Source organism: Thermobia domestica, chromosome 7 (assembly GCF_964235325.1).
Source record: "Thermobia domestica chromosome 7, izTheDome1.hap1.1, whole genome shotgun sequence".
In the NCBI taxonomy this organism is placed as follows: domain Eukaryota; kingdom Metazoa; phylum Arthropoda; class Insecta; order Zygentoma; family Lepismatidae; genus Thermobia; species Thermobia domestica.
In genome coordinates, this window is record NC_137460.1 from 153,511,123 (window position 1) to 153,537,225 (window position 26,103).

General features: G+C 36.0%; 2 protein-coding genes across 2 annotated transcripts in view; one reads left to right on the top strand and one right to left on the bottom strand.

Annotated features, from left to right (window-relative positions):
* RecQ4 (RecQ4 helicase) overlaps positions 1 to 19,147 on the bottom strand; it is an 86,859-nt gene extending 67,712 nt beyond the window's left edge. Inside the window, exon 1 of the mRNA XM_081765450.1 lies at positions 18,927 to 19,147. Coding sequence (XP_081621576.1) covers positions 18,927 to 19,037 — 111 coding nt within the window. The 5' untranslated portion in view covers positions 19,038 to 19,147. The remainder of the gene's footprint in view (positions 1 to 18,926) is intronic.
* Positions 19,148 to 23,244: 4,097 nt separating this feature from the next.
* On the top strand, positions 23,245 to 24,417 carry LOC145689370 (uncharacterized). The gene has a single exon (XM_081763524.1). The coding sequence runs from the start codon at positions 23,245 to 23,247 to the stop codon at positions 24,415 to 24,417; it is 1,173 nt and encodes a 390-aa protein (XP_081619650.1).
* The last annotated feature ends 1,686 nt before the right edge of the window (positions 24,418 to 26,103 follow it).

Sequence of the window (26,103 nt, forward strand, 5' to 3'; positions counted from 1 at the left end):
GGAGTAAGAAAGAATTGAGGAAGGAAGGAAGCAGCCTAGGATCTATAAGTGAGGTGTCACTTCGGCATTTGGCTGGTGTAAATGAGGAAAACAATGACAAGGACAAGGAACTTGTTTGTGACAAAGACAGACTAGTTTTCATATCAAAACTGTAATAGCTAACCACATGGGGCATGTGTTTGCTACTGTTCGAGAACTGACTTCTTGCATTTGACTACAATCAAGCAAATTCATGCTGAGATTTCTTTGATCATTTACTTTTGCACTGACCATGTGACCTTAAATTAATGCGGCCTAAACATGATTTATGAACGTAGTATTTATATAGAAGGCCTGTTTATTAAATTTAATTACCATCATCATGAAGTGTTTCCAGCAAGAAATATTTATTTTAAATAATATAGTTATGACAGATTTTGCCACCCCATGCAAATGCACGTGTTGCACATATGATAGAGCAACAGATACAAAAGGTGAAAGTTTGTACCACGCAAATATCAACAGGGAACATTATTTGACATAGTTCTTCAATACTAGGGCTGTGCGATATCGACAACATCCAATATGGATATTCAACATATTGATTGGTCTTGAATATTCATGTTGATATAGACAATCTGGTCTCAAAACGTTTCAATGGGGGATATATCAGAATACTTGTTAGTAACAGAAAACAGACTTGTGTTCCTTCTAATCCACTACTCTTTCCTCAAAAAAGTTAATAAAAATAGTCATTTAATTTCTTTCTCAGCTATCATATTGGTCATCATTGCGGAAATAATGAGAGTGAAACAGGGTAACAGAATATGCGTGCTTTATTTGTGTGTAGGTGTTTATAACATGTATGTGCATTTGTGAATGTGCACATGTGGCGGTATGAGTTTCAGAGAGAGAGAGAGAGAGAGAAGTTCTTTCTATAAATAACACGTGCGTGTGTTGTATTTTAAGCTCACGCACAAACAATACTTGATCCAGATATGGACGATAGGGGCCGCGGTGGCTCAGTGGTAGAGCGTTCACCTCTGGTGCATGAAGTCCCGGGTTCAAACCCTACTCCCGCCAAATGAACTTTGTGGTGGACAAAAGCGTTGCGTGCGTTTCCTTGGGGTTCTCCCGTTTCCTCTCACTTTCTTCATTCCACCATTTTCATTCATTTCTCATTATCACCGTCTCCTTTAGCCTAACCGGCATAACCGTGGGACGTAAAACTAAAAAAAAAATTTCATTTCAGAGATGGAGGAATGACGTACCCGATCAACAAAAACAAAATCGGGAAATCCCCGCTTCTCTTTTGTGCCAATCATTTGATGCCTTACTGCAACAGGAAATCGATGCATATCTTTCAGTACTATCTAGACAGTAATCCTATTCAACCGGTTCGCACCGGTTCACTAGAACCGCTTGTTAATATATATTTCGAGTTCGCTAAAACGTTAGTTATACCCAGACATAACAGTAAATTTCACCGTTATACCAAAGAACGAGCAAGCTTCAGTTTGTTTAGTTTTGTTCTTAGAAATTCTTACAGCTACAGGTTTAGATATATGATCTCTCAGAAATAGGTATAAGCGATTTTTTCTTATTTCAAATGGGCTTGTTAGATATCAAGAATAAAAACTGGGATCACATCAGTCCAGTGGTGAGGGTTATTTACATTTGAAACGCATACATACCATTATCAACAATTGTTGATCCATTGCTAGGTTATGGTGTTTCCAATACTTCTTGACAAACATCTATTTTGGATAATTCGTTTCCAAGATATTCACAGTGCTACCTAATTTCGTCACAACACCTTATATTAGGTTGCTGTGTAGGTCTCTACTTGTCACTTGTGGCATCCAGTGAAAAATTTGCTTTTGTCTAGGATGCAATATCGTAACTGATGCTCATACTCCACTTAGTGCAGAACATGCGAAACAATTGATTTTCTTTCCATGAATAAAAAAGCTCGTTCCTAAATAGCAGTGTCATGAGCTTCAATGCATCATACATTTCTAGTTGAAAACCCAGTGCTAATAGGCATATTTCTAAACAAGACAGTTATTGTTAATTTTTATCTGTATGTGTGATGTGTGTGTTTGTGTTGTTCTAAGTTAATCCGTTGGCTTTACAAATTTAACACTTGGACTTATTCTTTTGTAGTTTCTATTTTCATGTTCAATTAAAAAAAAAAAAAAAAAAAAATCAATCGAGATCTTTCATGTTATTATTAAATTGATAATCTTTTGTATTAAAGAGCTTTACGCAAAGACGTGACATCTCCCATATGAACTGGTGAGGTTTCTTGTTATTGGTTTTGTGCAAACTCATATCTAAAAGTGTTGATGTTTTCATTAAATTTAGGCTAAAGCTTACGTCTTATACCATTATTCAGTTTTGCTTATGAAATCAATTTAGAAAGGTTCTAAGTCATTCCTAATAATAGTGCACCTAATAATGCATATTCTAATACTTAAGTAAATCCAAAGAAATAGAGAAGTGTTGATACTACCTAAACAGAATATGTAGGTCTGGGTAGTGAAATGACAGAATAGAGGCTTTTGTTTGTTTTAGTGGGCTGAGTTATGTGGCTCAACTTACATCTAGTAACCACATACAAATAAACGGAAAATTACTGCTTTGCACAGAAAACGAGTAAATTCTTGTTACCTTGTCTGTTTAGATTTAAGCAAATATTAGCACTGGTATTTGATTCTTCACTCGCAATGGCAATACAGCACAAACATTAATTGTACTGAGCATATCAAGTTGACTCGGTTAAGGAATGCAGCCATGTTAATGATGAAAAATATTTTGGAGAGCATAGCTCCCCGGCTCTGCACTGGTTTTGGCTTTATCTTTGAAAGGAACATCATTTCTGCCCAATACAATTTTTGCACAAGTTTGGTTTGATTCGGTGAAGAAGTGCAGCCGATAATGTAAGTTCAATATAAAATATTTAGGTGGATTAAGTAGACGTAGAAACATCCCTACCCCACCGCTGATTTGGACTATCTTCAAAAGGAACCAAATTTTTAACCCATATAATCCTGTGTAAATTTGGTTTAATTCTGTTAAGAAATGAAGTTAACAAAGAAAATTAAATATTAACATGGAATGTTGGAGGGCATAGTCCCCAAGCCTTACATTAATTTAACTCATGAAACGGGACTTTTTTTTTTTTTGCCTCACGTATCGTGCAGTTTGGTTTCATTCGGTTAAGAAATGCAAATGCAGCTGCTATCGCGAGCCAAAAAGCGTTATACATATAAAGCAAAACCCGCCGCGGTTTTTTCGAGGCAGTGTCAAACACCAGTATCGAATATCGACAATATCGATAACATTGATATCAATATTAAATATCGTTATTGACGATATCGGAAATCGATATCGATATCTACATATCGCACAGCTCTATTCAATACTACGAAATTAGACTAAGGCCACCGTAACCTGAGCTCTGACAGATCTAACATCGTGCAAGATGATGACAGTGTTGCGAACTGTCATAGCAAGAAGAATCAAAGCGACCACTTGACAGAACGATAAAGGAATCGAATTACTTTATCACTGATTGAATCAGATTATAAGTTGAAATATTTACAAACTAGATATTTAAAAAATAATCGTACTTCACTTTACTCCTCAACATTCCAGCAGAACGTAGTTCCACTAGGCCTAACGTTAGTGCCACAATAATGATTTTTTTGTTTTGTTTTTCCACTTATTGGCACAACTCTGTTCTTTTGACAAGTTTGCTACGAAAATAGAAGTGGGCTTACATGGAACAACAACCGGTCCACCTCCCTGTCGCCGCAGGGAGTAGGTTTTCGTGGAATTGAAAGCGAAGAGGGTAGCGAGTCTGTACGACTCTTCTAAAGTTCAAGGGCAATGAACCGTGATTTGGAATGTCAGGCTGAAATTAGAAGAATTTCTAATGGTCTTTGTAGGAAATTTGTTGACATCGAAAAAATGTGCATAGTCTATATATTACAGAGACCGTTATAATGAGCTTTTCATAAGGATTGATTGAGAAATTGAGTAGTTAGAAAGTAACGAACATGATCCAGCTATGTTTGTCTTTTCGTAGAAGACATTCTTTCACCCATATGTGAAGGGGAGGATAGGTTTAGACCCACAAAAATACATTTGGAAACACTAGGTTGTTTCCATGGTAACAGAACAGTGTTGTCGCATTTATACCTACTCATTACTGTGCAAGTTTTTGTTTTGACAGGTTGTTTTGATTTTTTGTGCTATCATCTCAGTGCATTGGTGTGAATATTGTGGTGTAATCGTTGTTATTTTCATTCATCAGTGGAACGTAGTTTGTAATCGTATTATTCACATAGACCTAATAAATTTAGTATGTGTATGTGTGTGTGTTTGTGTTTATGAACACAATGCCTGAAGTGCGGAAAGGAGGTGTCCTTGACAACTCAGGCACGGGAATTTGTGTTTAATCTTAGGGAATATTTGGAAAAAGAACGTAACGACGGTCCCTTATTGCCAATGAACAAAGTGATTGAAAGAGTAGATTCAGCTTTATACATTAGCCCTACAACTGTGAAAAGAATCACAAAAGAGAAGTGCCGAAAGACCTCGCTGAACCGACGGAAACTTTATCCATCCTAGGAAAAAAGCGTAGGATTTCTACAGTAAATGGAATTAAATTGTCTACAATTGAAAGCCATTCTCTAACGTAAGTAGTTTTCAATTTAAAAAAAAAAAAAAAAGATATGGGTCTTACGGAGAGTCGTTCTGGCGCGTGTTTAGTGTCATACTAAAGAGTTGAGTTGACTTTGAGTTTAATGTCTCTTTCAGCAGCGAGGCCATATGAGACGTGAACCTACTGATTAACGTGGAATCCATACCACATGAGCTCCCGCCGGGAATCGAACCGGGTCTCCCATGCCAAAGGCGTACGCTAACCTCTTAGCCACGAAGAAGCTCGATATCATACTAAAGAGTTCGACTAACATATGTTTCCATGCAGTAGTCAGACATTTAGTATGACGCTAATCATACGTCAAAATGATTCTGCATAAGGCTTATGTGTTTAGAAGTAACGGTTGTTTTCTTTACGATTTTGTAAACTATCTTAACGCAAACTAATTTGTTTGTTTCTTTTGACTAATACTTTCGTCAAACATAATGTTAAATAATATTTTTGTTGTAATACATAGGTGATTCTTTTCCCACAAAATGTGCTCCTTGTTATATTGTATTGTTACAGAAGATAAACGTGGCAACCGCGCTTGATCGCACGTGAGAGTTGTCAGAGCTCTTCTTAGCGCGGCCTTACTCTAATAGTGTTGTCAACCTAACAAAGTTGTATTATTTCACGGCACTACGTCAGGTTATTACTCACTTAAAATTTACATGTAAAACAAAAACTTACAATTCCACACTTATCATGCAATGTTGCAAACTAAGGACGCTACAATATCACAAACATTGAAAATCAACAAAATTTTGAAGGGCTCTACAACAGTAATTACGGAAGAGACACGGACGGGATAAAGTAAATACAAAGTACCTTAGTGTCGAATACTACGGTAAAGATAAACAAAAACAAAGTTACAAGGAATTGGAAACTTTATTTTTCAAAGGACTTCATTTCGAAGAAGTGTTTAAGAAAATTAAAATATCACATCCAATTACATAGACGGCTTTCAATAGAATAAGAATTATAATGCTGTTTACAGCAATTTGATATTTGATATTTCCGGAGATATGAAAAAAAAAATAAAAGTTGATATATTATGTTACATGACGTACTTGTGGAAACTTCAAAACACTTTTTGATTTACTTTGCTTCTATAGTATTACAATACGTTTTGATAAATGTAATTACAACAAGTTCTCGAAATTACATAAACAATGTTCCAAACTTTACCAGTATTTATCATTTCCAGAACGGTTTGAGATATCAATGGCATTATGACTTTCATATCTATTGACAGTCATCTCTGTAATTGTTATCTATTACCTAAGCAGTATTTCGAAATAAAGGTTTTTGAAAAATCGAAGTTTCAATCCCTTGTTATCTTTGTTTCTATTAATACAAAATCCATCGTATCATGATCATAGTATTAGACACTAAAGTACTTTGGATATGCATTGTCCTGTCCATTTCAAGTGCATTCACACTGCTATTGAGTCCACACACTTTTTTTTTTTAAAAAAAAAAAAAAAAAAACACTGTAGCATCATTAGTTTGCAACAAATCTGACAATGTAAATTTTTGTTTAACATGTAGGTCTGAAATATGAAATAATCTGACGTAGTGCTATTTATAAAAAACCTTTATGTTGAATTGATAACATTGTTAATCAGGTGGTATCAGAGGTATAAATTTACAGCATTTTTTCTATTAGTTTAAACGTTTCAAAGGTGTATCAAGATAAATGTTGCACCCTGTATATAAGAAATTCTGAAAATTGAGTAATTTAGCTACAAAGACAGCTCATATTCTTCCGCACTGGCGTGTATAGAATAGCATCTCATATCGCCACTGATTGCGAAGGAACTTGACTTTGTGTCTCGCGGTAACTGCGATCATACGGAGACCACTACTTTAAATTTCATTTATCTTAAGATCAACTTTCTGGAGTTGCTTCACTTTACACACCCATCCGATATCCATGGTCCGTAGACATTCTAACTAATAAAAATGTCCACTTAAAAAAAAAAAAAGTTTGAGAAACACTGGCTACACTAGTATATACTGTACATATTTTAGGGTCATTCCATGTCAACTCTCCCAGAGCAATGCGCTTCAATGTCTTAGATTCCCTTCAAAATTTTTCCATACATAAATACCAATGAAATTATGCTAAATTATTTTTTCCGATTTTTTGGATGAGAAATGGACCAGGGAGAAATTTTTGAAAATGTGAATTTGGCGCCAATTTCACTTTCCGGCACTCAGCATCAGGGAACTAAATTACCATAACTTCCTTATTTTTCAAGTTTTTGGGCTCATCCAGGAGTCAAATGAAAGCTTAATTTTCGCTCTTTCAGAAGATACTAAGAAACTTTGCAAAATATTACAATGTCAATCACTAATGGATATACAAAGCAAATTTTAGGGTTCTTTACAAATTGTGCCATTGCTCAAAAGTTACAACTATGAAACTTTTTTTTTTTTTTTTTTTTTTTTTGCACATTCATCTTAACATGTACATGGTATGGTTAAAAAATAAAAAGGATGTTTTTGTAATTATTAGTTTTTTGTATTTTACATGCACGGAAATATACAGTTTTAGGTTTTGTTACAAATTCTGCCATTGCTCGTAAGTTACAACTATGATTTTTTTTTTTTTTTAATAGAATCATCTTAGCACATACATGATATGGTTAAAAAGGTAATTTTAGTTCCAAGATGCTATGTGCAGGAAAGTGAAATTGGCGAAAAATTCACATTTTTCAAAAATTTCTCCCCGGCCCATTTCTCGTTCAAAAAATTGGGAAAACATTAATTTAGCATAACATTTAGTATAGCATTTCATTGGTATTTATGCATGAAAAAATTCTGAAGAGAATCTGAGATTGAAGCATGGTCATGTTTTAAAATTTGGTGATTTGTCATGGAATGGCCCTTCATAGTAACACTTTTATATTGCCTAATTCATTACGATTTCTCAGCTCAACTACAAAGCAAAAGTCCTAGTTTCATTTTCTTTCTTTTTTTTAGTACTATCACGCATTCTTATGACTAAGCATTCAAAAATATTTATTATTGGCACCTCAAATATTTGATATAGTCAAATAACACCAATACAGTTTCATTTTTTTGTGTGTAGTTTGTTCACTGAGTCTTTCTTATTGTGTTTGCTGACAAAGTATTGATTTTTGCACTTTAAGAAGCGTACGCTTCAAATTTAGTCAACTGATTCTCTTTTAGGATTTTACATAAAATTTTACTTCCAATATTAAGAAACATGTGTGTGACTATTAAGCTTACTACTAATTGTTTTCTCATACCTTCAATTTCTATCAATTTCTACCCTATTTTGGACATTTCTTTCGTATATGATTACGTGGCAGTAGAGGTGGAAGAATGATTTTTTAAAAATTAAATCAGTCATTTCTTCTTTCGTAACTGTTTAATAATAACTGAAAAGTAGAATTTTAATGTAAATTACCCTCTTTTAATGGATAATTTTCAAATAGAGGTTGATCGTACCTAATTTTCTGTCTGAATAAATTTTTACTCATTTTTATCGATATTTATTCATGTACTTATGACTTAAACAGCTCGTTCAGGTCGAATGGAAGGAGGTCAGGAATTCGAAAAGAAGTTTGCAAGGAACTCATTTGAAGGTATTGACTGGAGTCCTGGTATAGTTGATTCACCCTATACATGTGCTGTTTATATATAAAGGATGCCGCTTTCTACGTGTGGGGCTAGTGCCATAAATAAGTGATCGTCCGCGGGAACTTGTGGAAAACACCCCCGATAACTAAATGGCCAACCAGAACCCACATTTCCAGCATTTGACAACTGATCGTCAACTCCAGTGGACTACTTAGTTGCCACAGTTCCAAACGCTGTCCTTTCAGTCAGTGATTAGAAGATTGCTGTTCAACCCCGCAAATGCGGTCAAAAGAGCGACGGGGGGGGGGGGGGGGAGAGAGATACTGTTGTAAAATCCAGCACGGGAAATTCAAAAAACTTACCGAACTGACCATGTATAGAAGAAATCAACTTTACTTACCCGGTGGAGTTGAGATCTTATTTTTGAAAAAATAGCTGGCCGCTGACTTTCAATCCATGGTCATTCGAATTTCAAGCAAACGCTCTATCAAACTGAGACACTACCACTGAATAGGGGTACCAAAGTAGTAATGTAAAAATTACTAAGAGGTTTTAAAATCCCGCTAAATCATAACCAAAATGCAAAACCTGGAGAAAAATAGACGCCAAATGGTCAAATTATAAGCTTAATAATAATTATAATAGTAATGCATCTCGCATGGTTCAGTGATAAGCATGCGTACCTTTGATGCGTGAGACCTCGAATTCGATCTCTTGAGAGGGAGGATGTATTTGCGAGTTGGCCTAGCATCATAATGCAATTGGGGTTTGGGTAACTACTTGAATAAAGTAGCGAACACCGTTCTAGAAAAACAGAAATAACGATTATGGGATTAGCAATGAGCTAACCACACACACTCCACAATAAAGAATTTTTACGTTTTAAATATTTCTATGTAGATCATATTGCTTCCAAGGTCGATATTTCAGATAAGTACCTCCAGTATCCATCATCTGGGCCAAAATAGTCTTAAATCACACTTTATATTATTAAGTTTGTCACATGCTTAGTTGCAGCACCGTCAGTGAAATAATGAGATTATATAAATTGATGTATCAAATGCGAAGTAGTGATCACAAACCACCAGTTATAGTGAGGGCATCATACTCCAATTCGACAACCTCACAATTACGTACCTATGTTGATCCGTTTCCTCCCACTTCCTTCATTCATTCTCATCATAACATCTCCCTAGCCACAGTGCATACTGTGGGACGTTAAACGAACACACAAACAAACAAACAAACAAATAATAATAATATCTGAATAATAATATTTTTTCTCGATAATAATAGCTGTTTCTTGATGGTTTTGTAATGTTCACTTCAGCGCACAGAAGTCACCTTTGGAAGCACTGCGAATTTCAGTGTAGCGATACGGTATTGTATTGGTGCCTTTTGTTGTGATCTGCATACCATAAAACTTGTACTGAAAAGTAGTTCGGAGTAATACAGTTATTATGGTAATCTTTAATTTGTAATAAAATTAAGTAAAATACATAAGGAGAAATAAAGTTATTAAGCTATAATAGTGATTTTTTAAATTTTTGTAGATGAAATTCGTAACAATGTTCCTCATTCTCTTTATAAGTATGACTTTTGAATTTTTTGTCCTAATATAATATACCCTGAAAATATATCTTTCGGTTGAAAATGAAGCATTGTGTAAAACAACATCTTATATTGTATGTTTACTTTTTTTTTTTTTTTTTTTTTTTTTTTTGTCTTACCCGTCTGGCTTTCTTGTCTTCTCCAGACTCCCTTAAGGGCTCTTTCGATCTGTCATACCTACGTGTCTCGGGACGAGTAAAGAATTTAATAAGTGCCATTTAACGAGTTTTCTTCTACGAAATAGCTCTTAGTTTGGCTAACTTCTACAGTGTTTTTAACTCAGTTTTATCCCATACGATGGATACTAGACAGAAGTATCCGAAAGAAAGTTAGTTAAATTCTTTACGATATAACTAACAGAATACCTGTTCTTCGCACGAGAAGAATACGTTTCATTTTGGACATAAAGGGCTAAATTTGGATTTAAACTGCATTGGAAATGTCACTGTTCGTCTCAGCGACCCCGAAACCTTTGGATTCGATATTAATACTCATTTTCGATCATTTTTACAAACCTCCCCCTTCCCGAAGTTGCGGGTCTCAATTTGGATTTAACCGGCATCGGAAGTTTCACTGTTCATCTCAGCGACCCAAAAAACTGGATTCGACACAATATGGATCATTTTTAAATATCTACCCTTCCTCTCTCCTAAGTTGCACCGTCAAAGTGAAATGATCCCGAACCTCATCTATGTTGAAAATTTGATCGAGATCGGTCGGGTGGTTCAACAAATACGAAATCACAAACATAGTCACTTAAAATCGCCAGCAGGTTAGCTTAAGCCCTTCAAGATTTCGTGCTCTGGAGATGGAGTTTTATTATTATTAGACTTTAAAACTACGCTATGTGTAAGTATCGGAAACCCTATAGAACAATAAGAGACATTGACCATCGGTTTATCTATGATGTGAAATGTTAATCTACAACGGAAGGTTTAAGCTCGTAAATAGTTCGGTATATATTACAAGGTGAAATATAATGCATTCATTACTTTTTGCAGTTTTTAAATTTTGAATCGGAACGCATGTTGACAAGCGTGATAAACTAGCTTCATCAAAGTCATTTTCAGGGTTGGCAAAAACCATGGTTTTTATTAAAAAAACAAAAAAAAAAAAACGTTTTTTTGTGGTTTAAACCAGGTTTTTTTGGTTTAAACCAGGTTTTTATGCTTTAAATAATTTGCTCTATATATTCATATCATATATGGACAGAAATAAGTTTGTTTCGCCTTAATGTTATTATGCAACAACTCGGTTATGCTGGAAGGGGTCACATAAGCTTAAAGCGGAATAAAAACCGCTTCTCGAGTTACATCCGAGAGAAATTGTCCTCCATTTGAACTCGGAACCAGGACTAATTGGTCACAAATGCGATACGTCTGCCGACTAACTCACGAAGGAATCCTGATAAAAATAGGTTGTACTGATCTTTACATGCTTTTTAATATAACTGTCAAGAGTCATTTCAGAAGGACAAAAAGATAAACATTTGCACAAGTGAAACTATTACACAGAATTACATATGAACAATTTCAAAGTACTACGGAGTACAGAAGAACTAATTTAGTTTAAGTTAGTTAACAACGACTTTTATTGGTCCAAATTAAAGAAATACACCGACTTAATCTGCATATCAATAAGAAAAGTGAATAAAGATAGGAATTATTTGAGTCCACTTTGGCTCAGACCCATTTATACATAAATATAGATACCAAAGATACTTATTTCACTAAATGCCTCTCGTGGGGTTTGTATGACCCCCCCCCCCCCCAAGTACGGTATTTCGATGAATTTTATCAACAGTAAACATTGAAACGAAACAATATTTAGATTTTTTCTTCGATTGCAATTACATAACAATAATAACTACAAAAAATCACAAAATAAACATTTATAAACTTTTTTAAAAAAAGTTGCTTTTGTAGTATAATCTTTTTGAGTAATGAATGGGGAATTTAGGTCTGAATATAATGCGAATAATATACGGAAGTGAAACGTGATAACCCACAAATGTGTGATCATCAAGATTTTACAAACACTTACACTTTTGTGAACATTTTTTGTTTTTTGGTTTAAACCAGTTGGTTTAAACCAGCCAACCCTGGTCATTTTTAACGTGTAATTACTTCGAGTGGCCTTGTATATAGCCACTGAATGAGCTTAATAAGGAATGAATTAATAGGGCAATAATGGCAGCAGGATTTAACTGATGATGAGAGTAAGCGTAAATTGTTGGAAATATTCAAGTAATTCTTGTTGGTAGTTAACAGTTATATCCACTGCTGCTTTGACATTTGTTACTAAGAGTTAAGGAAATTTAATCTACTACTTCCTAACAGGTATATTGAGATTTATGTATGTGACAGTTTGGCTACAGAATATACTGTAATTCACTTTATCCAATACAATTCTAAACAAAATCAGTGATGTAGAGGACTTGACGCAATGTGCTGCCTCAATACGATTTATAACCAATAAAGATTTATAAGTCAAAAAGAAGAAATACCTCCGTTTCATTGCCAGCACTTGTGACTTTCGAAATTATAGGAAAGAAAACGTTGAGTTAATCGCATTAGCCGAGCAGACGGTTCTATCAAATTTTTACACATTTGTTACATCTTCAGGTTAGGTTAGAGCTTTGCATTTTTGTAGCAGAGCATGCACTAAATGAGGAGCTCCATTACTGCTTGCGAATTGACCTTAGAAGGGCTAAGTATAAATACAGTGTGGACGTATGGCATAAAAACTACAGTACATAAACACGAACCAACTTTGGCCACTAAAAAGCACGAATGCTATCTAACCGAGTCAGGGAAGGAGCGCAGCAAGGTGGCCCGAGTGGTAGCGAGGGTGTGCGTCCGTAAGGAGCAGGCGTATCATCGACAGAGGTATATGCATAAACGAGGATAGTGAAAGAGCACACATACACATACAATACTTTCACTATCACTCAAAATTTATTTCAATACGCTGTGCACTGACAATAATTACTTATATTCATACTCTTATTCCTTCATGAAAAATGCTTCAAATCGTATTTTACTTATAAATTTTCTATTTGGTAGAACCGTCTGTTCGAGTGAACCAGAGTTAATTGTACAGAACGGGATACAATGATGTTGATTTATGCAACCGAAGGCATCTAGATTACGATTCCTTGAACAACAATAAAAGTTAAGAATTGAAAACGCTTTTTCAGAATAACTGTAAATATAAGTAGATTAAACTAGGTTAGCATATCAATTTTACATTACTACTAATAGAAACAGTGAATCAAAGAGCTCAATACCGCTAATTCGAAGCAGTTGATCTGCCTCATATAGTAGCCTCAATGTTGAATGAGGACGTTAAACTACAATCAATAAATCAACTATGATACTGCCCCAAGCATAAACAAACTATTTCATAGTTGCCACGTTACTAAGTACAGGGCTCATAGTGGTCTGGTCTCTTCAAAATAGTTGAAAAGTAACCAAAAGCATGTGAAAAAATGACCAAAATCTCATCAAAAAGTAACTTTGAAACCTTGATGCCAAACTTGGGCATAATTTTTTTTTTTTTTTCGACAAATCACATGCTAACCTTGCTTCTTCTCCCCACTCCACTTCAACAAGTAACAGATTTTCTTTACTTACAGCACTTTCACCCAGTTCAGTGAAAGATGTAACAACTTCTTCCTTCACAAATCGCAACAACAAAATCTGGTAACAGTTTGAAGTTTAAGGGGCTCCTCCTTCTGAAAAGGTTCTGTGATATCTTTGAAAACTTTTGCACTTGAGATGACAAAACTGCGCTTTCCTTGATGGGTTTTTCAAAATTTTATAAATTGACTTGCATTTTATTTCTTTAGGGTAAGAAACTTGAGGAAATACTCCTACAGAGTACTGAGGAGTTCAAGAACCCTTTCACATGATTTTTCAAACGTAAGCCACCTTGAACTCACATGTTTCATAAATCTATGCTTAGGCAGTTCTAACTTACTGGCAATTATGGCCAACCCTTGCAAAAATACTACTAATGGATGAAAAACCCATCTGGAGAGCTTAAGCATCCACCAACCACCCATTGTGCTTTAGAAAGAATAAAGAAAGGCTGAAGTGAGAATAAAGCTGACTTGGTTCACATGTGGCAACACCACTGCACATGATAGCAATATTGAAGTTTTCAGAAGAATAATTAGTAACAAGTTTCTGCCTTTTTCCACTTATTTTCATATTATTTTTCTTAGAAAACTGCCAACGCAAAACATAAATCACACGAAAAAATGACTTTACCCCCCAAGAGTAACAAACATGAAAAAAAAGTAAATTTTAGTAACAAACTTGGAAAAAAGTAACTTTTAGCGACCAACTTAAAAAAAAGAAACTTTTTTTTTTATTTTTTTTTTTTTAAAGTGACTTGCTATGAGCCCTGTAAGCACATCAGCCTAGGGATTAGCACCTCATTCGATTTCTGGGCAGTCGGCATCGAAGGTCATTTAGCTCGTCACGTATATGAGGGATGACGTCCCGGGAAGATTCTAGAACACAGGTTTCCCCCCCTCCCCATGTAGATTAGTAGCTAGGTTGGTTCCTTTCTATACCAAAGTGTAATATTTAAATTACATAGTACTGCCGACTGAGCGTCACCGAGCGATGGCGGGTTAGAGCCCCGCAGGGCACGTTGTTTTCTGTCTTTATTACAACTATACGGGAGGGGGACCTGTGTTCTAGAACCTTGCCTGACGTCCCTCGGCAAGCACACTATCTGATGAAAGGAAAGGAAGCGGCCTGTAACCATCATGTTAGCTACCAACCCGGCATTTGCCTGGTGTGAATGAGAGAAACTCAGGAATAACCTCACTCAAGATGGCTGGCCTGAAAAAGCTTTTACATTTTATCGATCAAGTGTCCCCAGCGCGAATGGAACCCGGGACCGCTCGCACCAAAGGCGAGAGCGTTAGTAACTACACAATACGAAGCCGCGCATATTAGCCTAGTCCATAAAAAACTTTCAGTTCCTTGTTGCATAAACAGCATTAGCTATTATTAGAGTCGAAATTTTTTCGCAACACCTTTGATATTTTGTATAATTAATTATCACAATATTCGCATTATTTTTTTTAAATGTAGCACGTCTTTTTTTAAATTATGGAACTTGTAAACACTATATTTTTTAGTATAAGGTGTATATCTAATATAAAGTGAGGTTATACCTTGCTTAGGTGTATAGTCTAATTAATGTATTCACTGAAATACTATAGAAATTAATGCAAACATTTAAACACTTCCTCTAACGCCATCCTGAGTTAAAGGACAACTTGCAGCAAAACATTACCAATTCTTCTTTTAAGTTTGTTCTGCTGTCAGTAAAAATCATATTATACTTGGAAAAGAATCTCTCCACATCAACACTCGAGACTGGCAACCATACTTAACGAAACGAGCTGACAGCAAAAGTCCTATGGTTAACTTTTAACTGTTTAACAATGACACAATATCAACTTCCTTATCCTCACTGTCGAGAACTTCAATAATCTTACTTTTAAATTCACGGTAAGCAAACAACAAATCATGAGCATTTTCACCACAAAACACAGTCAAGGATTTAAACAACGGTTTAGTTTTGTTGATGTCTATATCTTTTATGAAGTGAAACAGTTTTTAGATGAAAAAACTCGCAGAGCTTATTCGTAAATGCAACGTTTTTCAAGTTAAGTAATATTAGAAATGCGCTTTTAGTTATTATTAGCAGTAATTAACAAGAATTCAACATTTTCGTTTTCATTCGCATTTATCGCAAGTAATGTAGAATTTCGCAAACATTCATGATAATATAAACGTGATTTCTGGCTCTGAAACGACAAGTTTGAGGTTTCTTGCGAAACATATGTGCATTTTCAACGTTCCGCACATATCGAATTAACGAATTAACCTCTCTTTTTATCCTGAATTCTTTGAGTTGCTCTTTTTGCATAATAAACGTAATATGTTCAATTACAAAGTTAATGATGGATAATACCACGTTTATGTATTGTGAACATATCAGGACGTAAAGTGATTTAAGTAGTACTACAGATAAAATTATGATCATGTTATTTTCTCTGTGGTAGTACTACATAACTTTCGCAAAGAACTGGAAAGTTTCAATCAGAAGCTCGACAAACTTAAGTGTTTAACAATTACATCCTATGAGTTCGATTCGGATCAATAGAATTAACTAACGAACTAACTCTATGGCCTATGGAAACCGGAGGTTCCGCGTTCCCAAAAGCTCTCCACTGACTACTATCCTTAGCCAATTGGATCCAGTTTCTACTTTGTATTCCTATCTCTGCGAGATCCATCTTAATATTGTCCTCCCATCTGCGCCTAGGTCTTCCTATTGGTCGTTTTCCGATTGGTCTTCCAGTCAAGACTTTGAAAGGTTTCTACTTTCTTCCATTCTAGCTACATGACCTGCCCACCTACGCCTTCCAGACTTGACGACCCTAACAATGTTGGGTAAACCGTACAAATTATGTACTTCCTCGTTATGAAGTTTCCGCCATTCCCCATTCCCGTTCCTCTTGGGTCCGAATATTCGTCTAAGGATCTTGTTCTCAAATACTTTCAGTCTATGTTCTTCCCTCAGAGTAAGCGACCATGTTTCGCAACCATACAGAACAACAGGCATAATTATCGTTTTATATATTTTAAGCATCAAATTCCTCGACAGAATTCACGACAAGAGATTTTGAACCGAATAGTAACACGAATTCCCTGCTTTTAGTCGACATTTAATTTCTTCGTGAATATGATTTTCGTCTGTTAATATTGATCCTAAATATTTGAAAGTATTCACTTTATCAAAAGTATTATTTAATATTTTAACGCATCCACAATTTCCCGTATTACGGTCCCGACGCACTTCCATGTATTTACTTTTCTCTGCATTTACTTCTAAACCCATGTCCCTTCAAGCGTTTAATAAGATCTCTGCATTTCTTTCTATTGTTCTACTATCATCCCCTATTAAATTTACATCATCAGCATATGCCGTAACCTGGTGAATACCGTTCAACTCTAGCGCTGGTTGCTATCTTTGATTTTCCTTACAGCGTATTCCAGCACAAAGTTAAATAATAATGATGACAACGCATCTCCTTGTTTCAGGCCATTTTCGACGTGAAAGCTCGTGGACAAAAATTTTCCTACCCGGACTTTACTTTGGGATTTATTTAAACATTTCTTAATTAATCTAATTAGCTTTCTCGGTATTCCAAGTTCTGTAAGAACGTTGTATAACGTTTCTCTCCTAACCGAGTCGTACGTCTTTCTAAAATCAATAAATAATTGATGTATCGGGGTATTGTATTCCCACTTTTTTTCGAGTATTTGGCGAATGGTAAATATATGTTCGACAGTTGATCAATTTCGTCTAAATCCGCACTGATAATCTCCAATAATTTCATCTGCGTATGGGGTCAACCTTGCTAATAGAATATTTGAAAGGATTTTATAGGATGTTGACAGAAGAGAAATGCCTCGATAATTATTACAGTCAGTTTTGTCGCCTTTCTTCTGAATTGGAATGATTGATTCTTTCCACTCTTGTGGCAATTCTTCCTTGTTCCAGATAAGAAGAATGAAAATGAAATGAAATCTTTAAGTTTTACGTCTCACGATTATGCCGGTTAGGCAAAGGAGACGGTGATGATGAGTGAAATGGTGGATTGAAGGAAGTGGGAGGAAACGGGAGAACACCGGGAAAACCCACAAGCACGGTGTTTGTCCACCACAAAGTCCACATGATAAGGATAATGAGTTTGTGTATCTTGGGGTTAAATTCCAAAGTTGGGCGTCCGTTTCCAGCAAAATTTTTAAAATTTACAGGAAAGATGTGAATAATTTGATCGTTTGTATTCTTGATAATATATAAGACTCTCGAAATACCTGTTTGTTTGTTATATATAAGCGGTTATAAACATGGGACTATACGGCGAGCGGAGGGAACTACTTGGCGCAAGGTAACCGAACAGTTGCATTGTGGGAAAGGAACGAACATTTTTGTTATCAACATGGCGAATGTACAAGGGCAATGAACTAACAGTTTTAACATTTGTGAAGCAATACGTTGATAACGAGCAAAATCTTTTTAAAAGTTTGTGAAGAACACGTATTAATGAACCTAATAACAAATTGCAGAAAGTGTGGAAAGGAGATAACAGCGAAAAAACGTGGCGAAAGCGGACGCCCAACTTTGGAATAAATGCCGTATCTTGTTCCACAATTGTTCGCCTCCAGCTAAAATTAACTCTGCCGGAATTTCATCAATAGAATTGCTAAATCTATTCTAGAATAAATATATTATTATCCCTGAAGATTGAGAATCATGAAATGCATCTCGCTGTTTTATACAACTAATTATGGCCTATGTTTAGCAGAAGGGGTCCAGCTCTTTTCTCTAAAAAATCTCACAATTTTGGTAATTTCTGTTCACATTCTCTTAGTTTATGGTAGGGTTAGTTAGTTTAAGTTAGGTTAGGCTAGTTTAGGTTACGGTAGGTTAGTTTAGTTTAGGTTACGGTAGGTTAGTTTAGTTTATGTTATATTAGTGTAGGAGTCCCGCATAATTTTCCAAAAAAATGATAGAATTTCGCTTATTTCTACTAATATTACGTTAGTTTAGGTTAGTTCAGGTTAGCTTACAATAGTTTATGTTAGGTTAGGTTAGATTTGGTTACGTTATGTTACGTCTAAGTACTTGTATCACTCATTTCTCCTGTAAATTTTGTGTTTTTTACGTGCTTCTGGACCCCTTGTACTAAACATACCCCCTAATTATTAAATGTCCTGTATAGGTTTACAAACATCGCAAAGTTCCCCTTGTACTTTTTTTATGTTAATATTTATAAATTTGGATTTTACTTAATACATTATGTTCACCTCTGTTTACACTCGTATATTTTCACAAAGTATTTCCTTAGTATGAATTCACATGCACATAAAAGGTGAGAGACTAATTGTATTACTCTTTAAAGTATACTTACTTTGAGAGGAGTACGTCCATTACACTTTCTGAAATCTTCTTCCCATGATTTTAATTTATATCTACACTTCTGGTATGAATGTTTGATTAAGGAATCTTTAATTTCTTCCATTTGTATACAAATTTACCACAGCTTCAGGAATTTATTATATCGTCACAAATCCCGCTATTTTTATCAGCTGTCTCAGTATTACCAGATGTAACATTTATCACATACAATTTTGTACCATTCTTTCCATATTATTTGACCCCTACGCTTGCAATAGGCGGCATAGCAGTTATAGGACACCATTCCGTAACGATTTGCGACAACAGAACACAAAATCTGCTCATCATTACTTTATGATAGTAGAGTTATGCAATTTTTGTAAACGCTGGTACGGAATCACACCTATATTGTAAATACTAGTTGTATTATTTGGTTTGCGTTGTGATCAGTGATGAAAATTTTCCGGAAAATTTTGAAACGGAAAATTTTCCGGAAAATTTTCCAGAAAATTTTCCGGGAAAATTTTCCGATTCATAAAAACATACTCCACTTATTCCTACATCGTTATTTAGCCGTGGTGTGAAGAGGAAAATTTTCTTCTATATTTTTCTGGAAAATTTTCCGTTCTTAACAAATATCAGTGATCAAGTAACAATTCCTCAGTATTCATAAAATCAATCAACTTCATGTATAGAAATGTTAAAAAGTGAAAGATCGTTTAAAGAATCTGAAAATTTTCATGGCTCAGACAATTTTCAGTACTATGTAGGAACAAGTGAAACAATTTTTCATGAATCGAAAAATTGACTATCCTATACAGTGATGAAAATTTTCCGGAAAATTTTCAAACGGAAAATTTTCCGATTCATAAAAACATACTCCACTTATTCCTACATCGTTGTTTAGCCGTGATGTGAGGTGGAAAATTTTCTTCTATATTTTTCTGGAAAATTTTCCCTTCTTAACAAATATCAGTGATCAAGTAACAATTCCTCAGTATTCATAAAATTGATTGAATTCATGTATAGAAATGTTAAAAAGTGAAAGATCGTTTAAAGAATCTGAAAATTTTCATGGCTCAGACAATTTTCAGTACTATGTAAGAACAAGTGAAACAATTTTTCATGAATCGAAATATTTTCTGTCTTGTATGGAAAAATTAAAGAACTCTTCATGAGTCGGAAAATTTTCATAATTTTGAAGCAAAAATTAAATCAACTTTTTGCGAATTGGAAAATTTTATTTCTCTGCAGAAACAAGTGAAAGGAATTTTCATCATGATGTAGAAACAAGTGAAAAAAACTTTTCATATTCCGGAGAATTTTGAATATTATGTATAGTGATATTTGGTGGAAAATTTTCCACGATATTTAACTGCACATTCAGCTATAAAATTCAACTCCTGTAGAGGAAAGTTAGACAGCAACAAATTATAATTTTCCAGTTAGCTTTCGGAAACCAGAAAATTTTCTATTTTAAGTTGGAAAGTAAAAATATACAGTGTTTCTCTCTCTCTTTCTCTCTCTCTCTCTCTCTCTCTCTCTGTGTGTGTGTGTGAGAGAGAGAGAGAGAAGTTGAATTGAGTTGATTTTGAGTTTAACGTCCTTCTCAGCAGCGAGACCATATAAGACGGGACCAACTAATTAACGTGGAATCCGAACTACATGAGCTCCCGCTGGGAATCAAAGAGAGGTCTTGCATGCCAAAGGCGCGTATGCTAACCGCTTAGCAACGAAGGAGCTCGCAGAGGAAGAGAGAGAGAGAAGCACTGTGTAAAATTTTACTTCTCAACTTGAAATATTAGAAAATTTTCCCGTTCCCGAAAGCTAATTGAAAAATTATAATTTGTTGCTGACTAACTTACTTCAATAATTCAATTTTGTAACTCTATGTGCAGTTAAATATAGTGGAAAATTTTCCACCTAACATCACTATACACAATATCCATAATTCTCCGGATTATGAAAAGTTTTTTTTTTTTCCACACTTGTTTCTACATCGTGATGAAAATTTTCCGATTCATAAAAATTCCTTTCACTTGTTTCTACAGAGCAAAAAAACTTTCCGATTCACAAAAAGCTGTTTTACTTTTTGCTTCAAAATGATGAAAATTTTCCGACATAAAAACCGAAGTTATTCAATTTTTCCATATAAGAGAAAATATTTCGATTCATGAAAAACTGTTTCATTTGTTCTTACATAGTACTGAAAATTGTCTGAGCCATGAAAATTTTCAGATTCTTTAAACGATCTTTCACTTTTTAACATTTCTATACATGAATTCAAACAATTTTATGATTGCTGAGGAATTGTTACTTCATTACTGATATTTTATTAGAACGGAAAATTTTCCGGAAAAACATAGCGGAAAATTTTCCACCTCACATCACTAGTTGTGATTCGCAAATTCTGTTTAAATCGTTACGGAATGAGGCAGTAATAAAAAAAAATGTTCCACGTTTCACACCTCCGAACAAAAGTAGTTGCATGCTAGATTTATAAAACTAACTTTATATAACATCTAACTTTATAAAATGATTATATACATAAAAATTAGTTACTATGGTGAAAAATATTGTTCAAATCGAGATAAGGAATCGAAATCGGTAAGAAGTTGACCTATGTCAAGACAAAATTTCCACTCTAATAATTATTATCGAAAATAGTCTCAATCGTTAATGTTGGATTGTGCTGTTCGAATTTTCATTTGTTTTGTCAACAAGAATACAGATAAAATGAAGTAGAAATGCTGAGTTGATAGTTACTTAAGTGAAAGTCGTCACCAATCAAAATATTTCTAAATTTAATCAGTTGTGCTTAATTCTGGTATTGAGATTGTCATGTTTCTTACCAATAATCAGAATGCCAAAAAAATATTATATGGCGATGCTGACTTGACGACAAGCAAAAATCAGAGTTCAGTTCTTTCAAGACAATCGTACTACGTTTGTGCTCAGGGCCGGATTTAGGGAGGTGCAAAGATGCATGTGCACCCCCTTCTTTATAAATATACACTATCTGAAGCGAAAAGCTAGCAGTGAAAATAGCAACACTCCGAAACTTTCTGATTGCGTTTGGCTTAAAACAAAGTGAAGTTTTGTAAAATCGATACTTTCTAGAAGTCAATTTTCTAGAAACTGAAAGAAAAAGATTCACCGAACAGACACATAGCATTTACTCATTCATACCACAGATACAGAGATGGAGTGGGTCAAGTGGGTCAAGTTTTCTGAGTGGGTCAGTGGGTCGTGGGTCAACAACATGTGACCCACTGTGACCCACCACTCACTGTGACCCACTGTGACCCACCACCCACCGTGACCCACTGTGACCCACCACCCACCATGACCCACTGCGAACCACCACCCACCATGACCCACTGCGAACCACCACCCACCGTGACCCACTGCGAATCACCGACTCAGTATGATCTACCGACTCTCACTGCTCACTACATTGTAGACAGTATCTTCTGAAGACTGGTGCCATAATCAACCAAAGTGCGGCTACTGTGCAGGACCGCATCTGACCCGTACATGCTCCAATATGCAGCAACCCCTTCAGTGCTCTCTCTGCCCAGAAAAACATCCAACCTATAGCTATAAATGTCAGTCTAAACCATCACCAGATCAGTCCAAACCAGAGAATGTTGTCCCATTACGTCTCCCAGAACAAGCACAACCAGCACCACCACCTTCATTGGACGCACCTGTCACCATTTCCCAATTGCTTTCTTTCATCGCCTTATCACTACAGAACATCCATCCGTTTATGCGACCTCATATCTTACATCATATACAGTTAGCTGCCAAATATGTTTTTCATGCCAATCTCCATGCCACATACACTGGACCGTATGTTTACTTCTACTCCCGCACTCAGGAAACAGCAGTTTAATTCTTTCATTATCCAATACATGTTCTTTTTCACTATGGGGCTTACATTTTTATTTCTAAATATTCGTTCTTTGCAACAGCATAAACTACTGTTTCACGCCTTACTCCAAGAAGAACATGTTGATACATTCATTCTGAATGAAACCTGCCTTACTTCCAAACTCCATTGTCGTCTTCCTGGGTACCAGCTTATCCGCCATGACAATCCACATGTCTTACGCCGTGCCAGTGGTGGTGTTGCTATTGGCTTTTCGCCTACCATTCCGTATCGTCAGCATTTTTCGCCTGTCCTCAACCTTCCTGAACACCTTCTCACAACTGTTTACTATAAGAACTTCTACATAACCTTAGCTACAATATACATGCGGCCCGGCCATAACATTCCATTACCATTCTTTCAATATATATCTAACACCTTTCGTACTTATCTTATAATGGCAGATATTAATCTTCATAGCGGTTCCGAAGCACAACGAAACCGCTTTCATAACTTCATTACCAGTCATATGACTGGCATAATACTTCCTCTACCGAAACCTACTCGCCCAGATAGTCGAACTACCCCAGACGTTGTCATACTCTCCTCTAATCTTGCATCTCAGTTTACGATCGATGTTCTAGATCTCATAGGCAGTGACCACGCTCCTAACAAGCTACAACTTCATTCCAGACCAGCTACCGTTGATCGATCCAACCCCTCTACTTGTACTAGGCTGCGTTTTGATCGAGCCGACTGGGCAAAATACAGACTATGTATACAGGAAACCGTAAATACTGTTTTGCCTCCTACTTCAGAGTTTGAACTTTATTCTTGTGTAGATACTATCACAAATGCTATCACCTCTGCCACAACCCAACATATCCCTTCATCTAAATGTTCTTTCTCTCGCCCTCCTCTTCCTCCACAATATATTCCTCTCATTAAACGCTCCCGTCAGTTATACAGAGATTACTTAAATACTGGCAATGTCGAGTCCCTTCACCATCATCGTCAACTTCTTCGCACAGTCCGCAATTACCTTAAGGCATACAAGTTACGCTCTTGGATCAAAACTTGTAATCAATTAGGCACTACAGCACATCCCAGTCAGTACTGGAAGCGCTTTAAGACTCTTACTGGGCAGAACACTCGTATCACCTATCCTCTCATAGACCAAAATCAACCTCTACATACTGATCTCGACAAAGCCAATACCTTTGCTAATTATCTGCAGAATATCTTTACTCCTCTGCCGTCTACAAACCCACATCGCCCACATCCAGCTCATCGTCTGAACCTAAGCTCACCTAATCTTCAACCCCATATAGATCACACACTTCCTGACACTCCTTTAACAGCACCAATCACAGTTCCAGACATCACCTCCGTTCTCGCAAACAAACGCAAAACTACTCCTGGACTGGACAGCATTACATATCGCCAGATCAAAGAGAGTCCGTTCTCTCTTCTATACCTTTTGTCGGCCATCTATACGTTCACCCTACGTACTGGTTATTTTCCCGCTCAATGGAAAACCTCCAAGACGCTCATGTTTTTGCCGACACCAAGTCATACCGTCCAATCCAACTCACATCTACATTTAGTAAAATACTCGAACGCATCATAGTTAACCCTTTGGGGATCTTGGCTTTTTGGGCTATTTTTTAGACTTTCAGTCAAGCAACTACTGCATCGTCACTATTTATCCTAGGATCATGGTTCATACCTCATTCTCTTCAGAATAGAGCTGGCTTTCAAATGGTACCACTTGCATGCTCATACCATATACCAGAAGCGGGAAAAAAATTGTCAAAGTGAAAATTTCGGAGGGAAAAATTTTTTCTCGAACTTTGGCCCCCCCTGGACCCCCTTGTGTGATCGTAGCCATCTAAAAAACTCTGATAAATAGTACGTGGTATACTGAATGTGTGTGCCAAATTTCAAGTTTCTATCTTGAATAGTAAGGGCGGGAGAATTTTTATTAAAAATTCCCACAATGCCCAAATCACCACAAAACACTATGATCTCAGGGAAAAAATCCTGAGACATCCCTAATTACCCTAGGACTATAATCCGCCATCATTCTCTTCAGAATAGAACTGTCTTTCAGGCGGTACCATTCACATGTCTCCATCATGTATCTAAGGCGGGAAATTCCTGGAAAAAGGGATTTTTTGAGGCAAAATTTCCCTTTTTTCAACTTTTGCCCCTCTGGACCCCCCTGTTTTTACGCAGAAATCGGAAAATAACTTCTGGTAAATACTACTCGGTGGACTGAATGTTTGTGCAAAATTTCAATCTTCTACGAGAAAAAATAGGCCCGCCAGAAAAAATTTCCCTACCATGTCCCACTTTTACCCTATACAGAAGTATATTTGGATAAAAATTCACTGAGACGGCCCTAATTACCCTAGAATAATAATTCGACCGTCGTTCTCTTCAGAATGGAACGGCCCTTCAGACGGTATGACTCACGTGGTCCTATCATGTATGTGAGGCGGGAAAATGAAGACAAACGGGATTTTTGGGGTAAAAATATCCCTTTTTTACCCCTTTGCCCCTCTGGTTTCCCCCCTGTTTTATCACTGACATCGGAACAAAAGATCTGGTAAATACTACTCGGTGGACTGAATGTTTGTGCAAAATTTCAATCTTCTACGTTCAAAAATAAGCCCGCCAAAAAATAATGAACATAGGCTTAAAAAAGGAAAAAATACATTTTAAGATTATGACGTCATCACCTCCCATGTCTGGACGCAGGACGGTCTGAAACCATACGTAATGTCTTCTACGGTGTCTCTGGACTTGAAAAACAAAACAAAACCCGGACGAAAAAGCTCAAATAGAAGAGAAATAACGCAATGTACCATGAAAAACGCGTATGGTACAAAATGTACCATAAGATTCCCAAAGGGTTAAACGCTTGCATATCTTTCTGTCGTCTAGAAACATACTCCCCTTTCAACAAGCTGGCTCTCGTCCATATTATAGTATCAACGATCAACTTCTCAGGCTCAGTAATTACATTACCAATCACTACAATACTTCACGCCCTTCCTGTTTAGTTCTCTTTGATCTCGAAAAGGCATTCGATAAGGTATGGCATCCTGCACTGATCTACAAACTCAATAAGCTTAAACTTCCCATATCTTACATCCGATTCATCTTTAACTTTATTACCTGTCGCCTGGCCTACGTTTGCATTAACTCCACCTTGTCTTTTCCTATATTCATCCACTCTGGTGTTCCTCAGGGCTCTGCACTCTCTCCCCTTCTTTATATTCTATTTGTCGCTGATTTTCCCCCTCTTCCA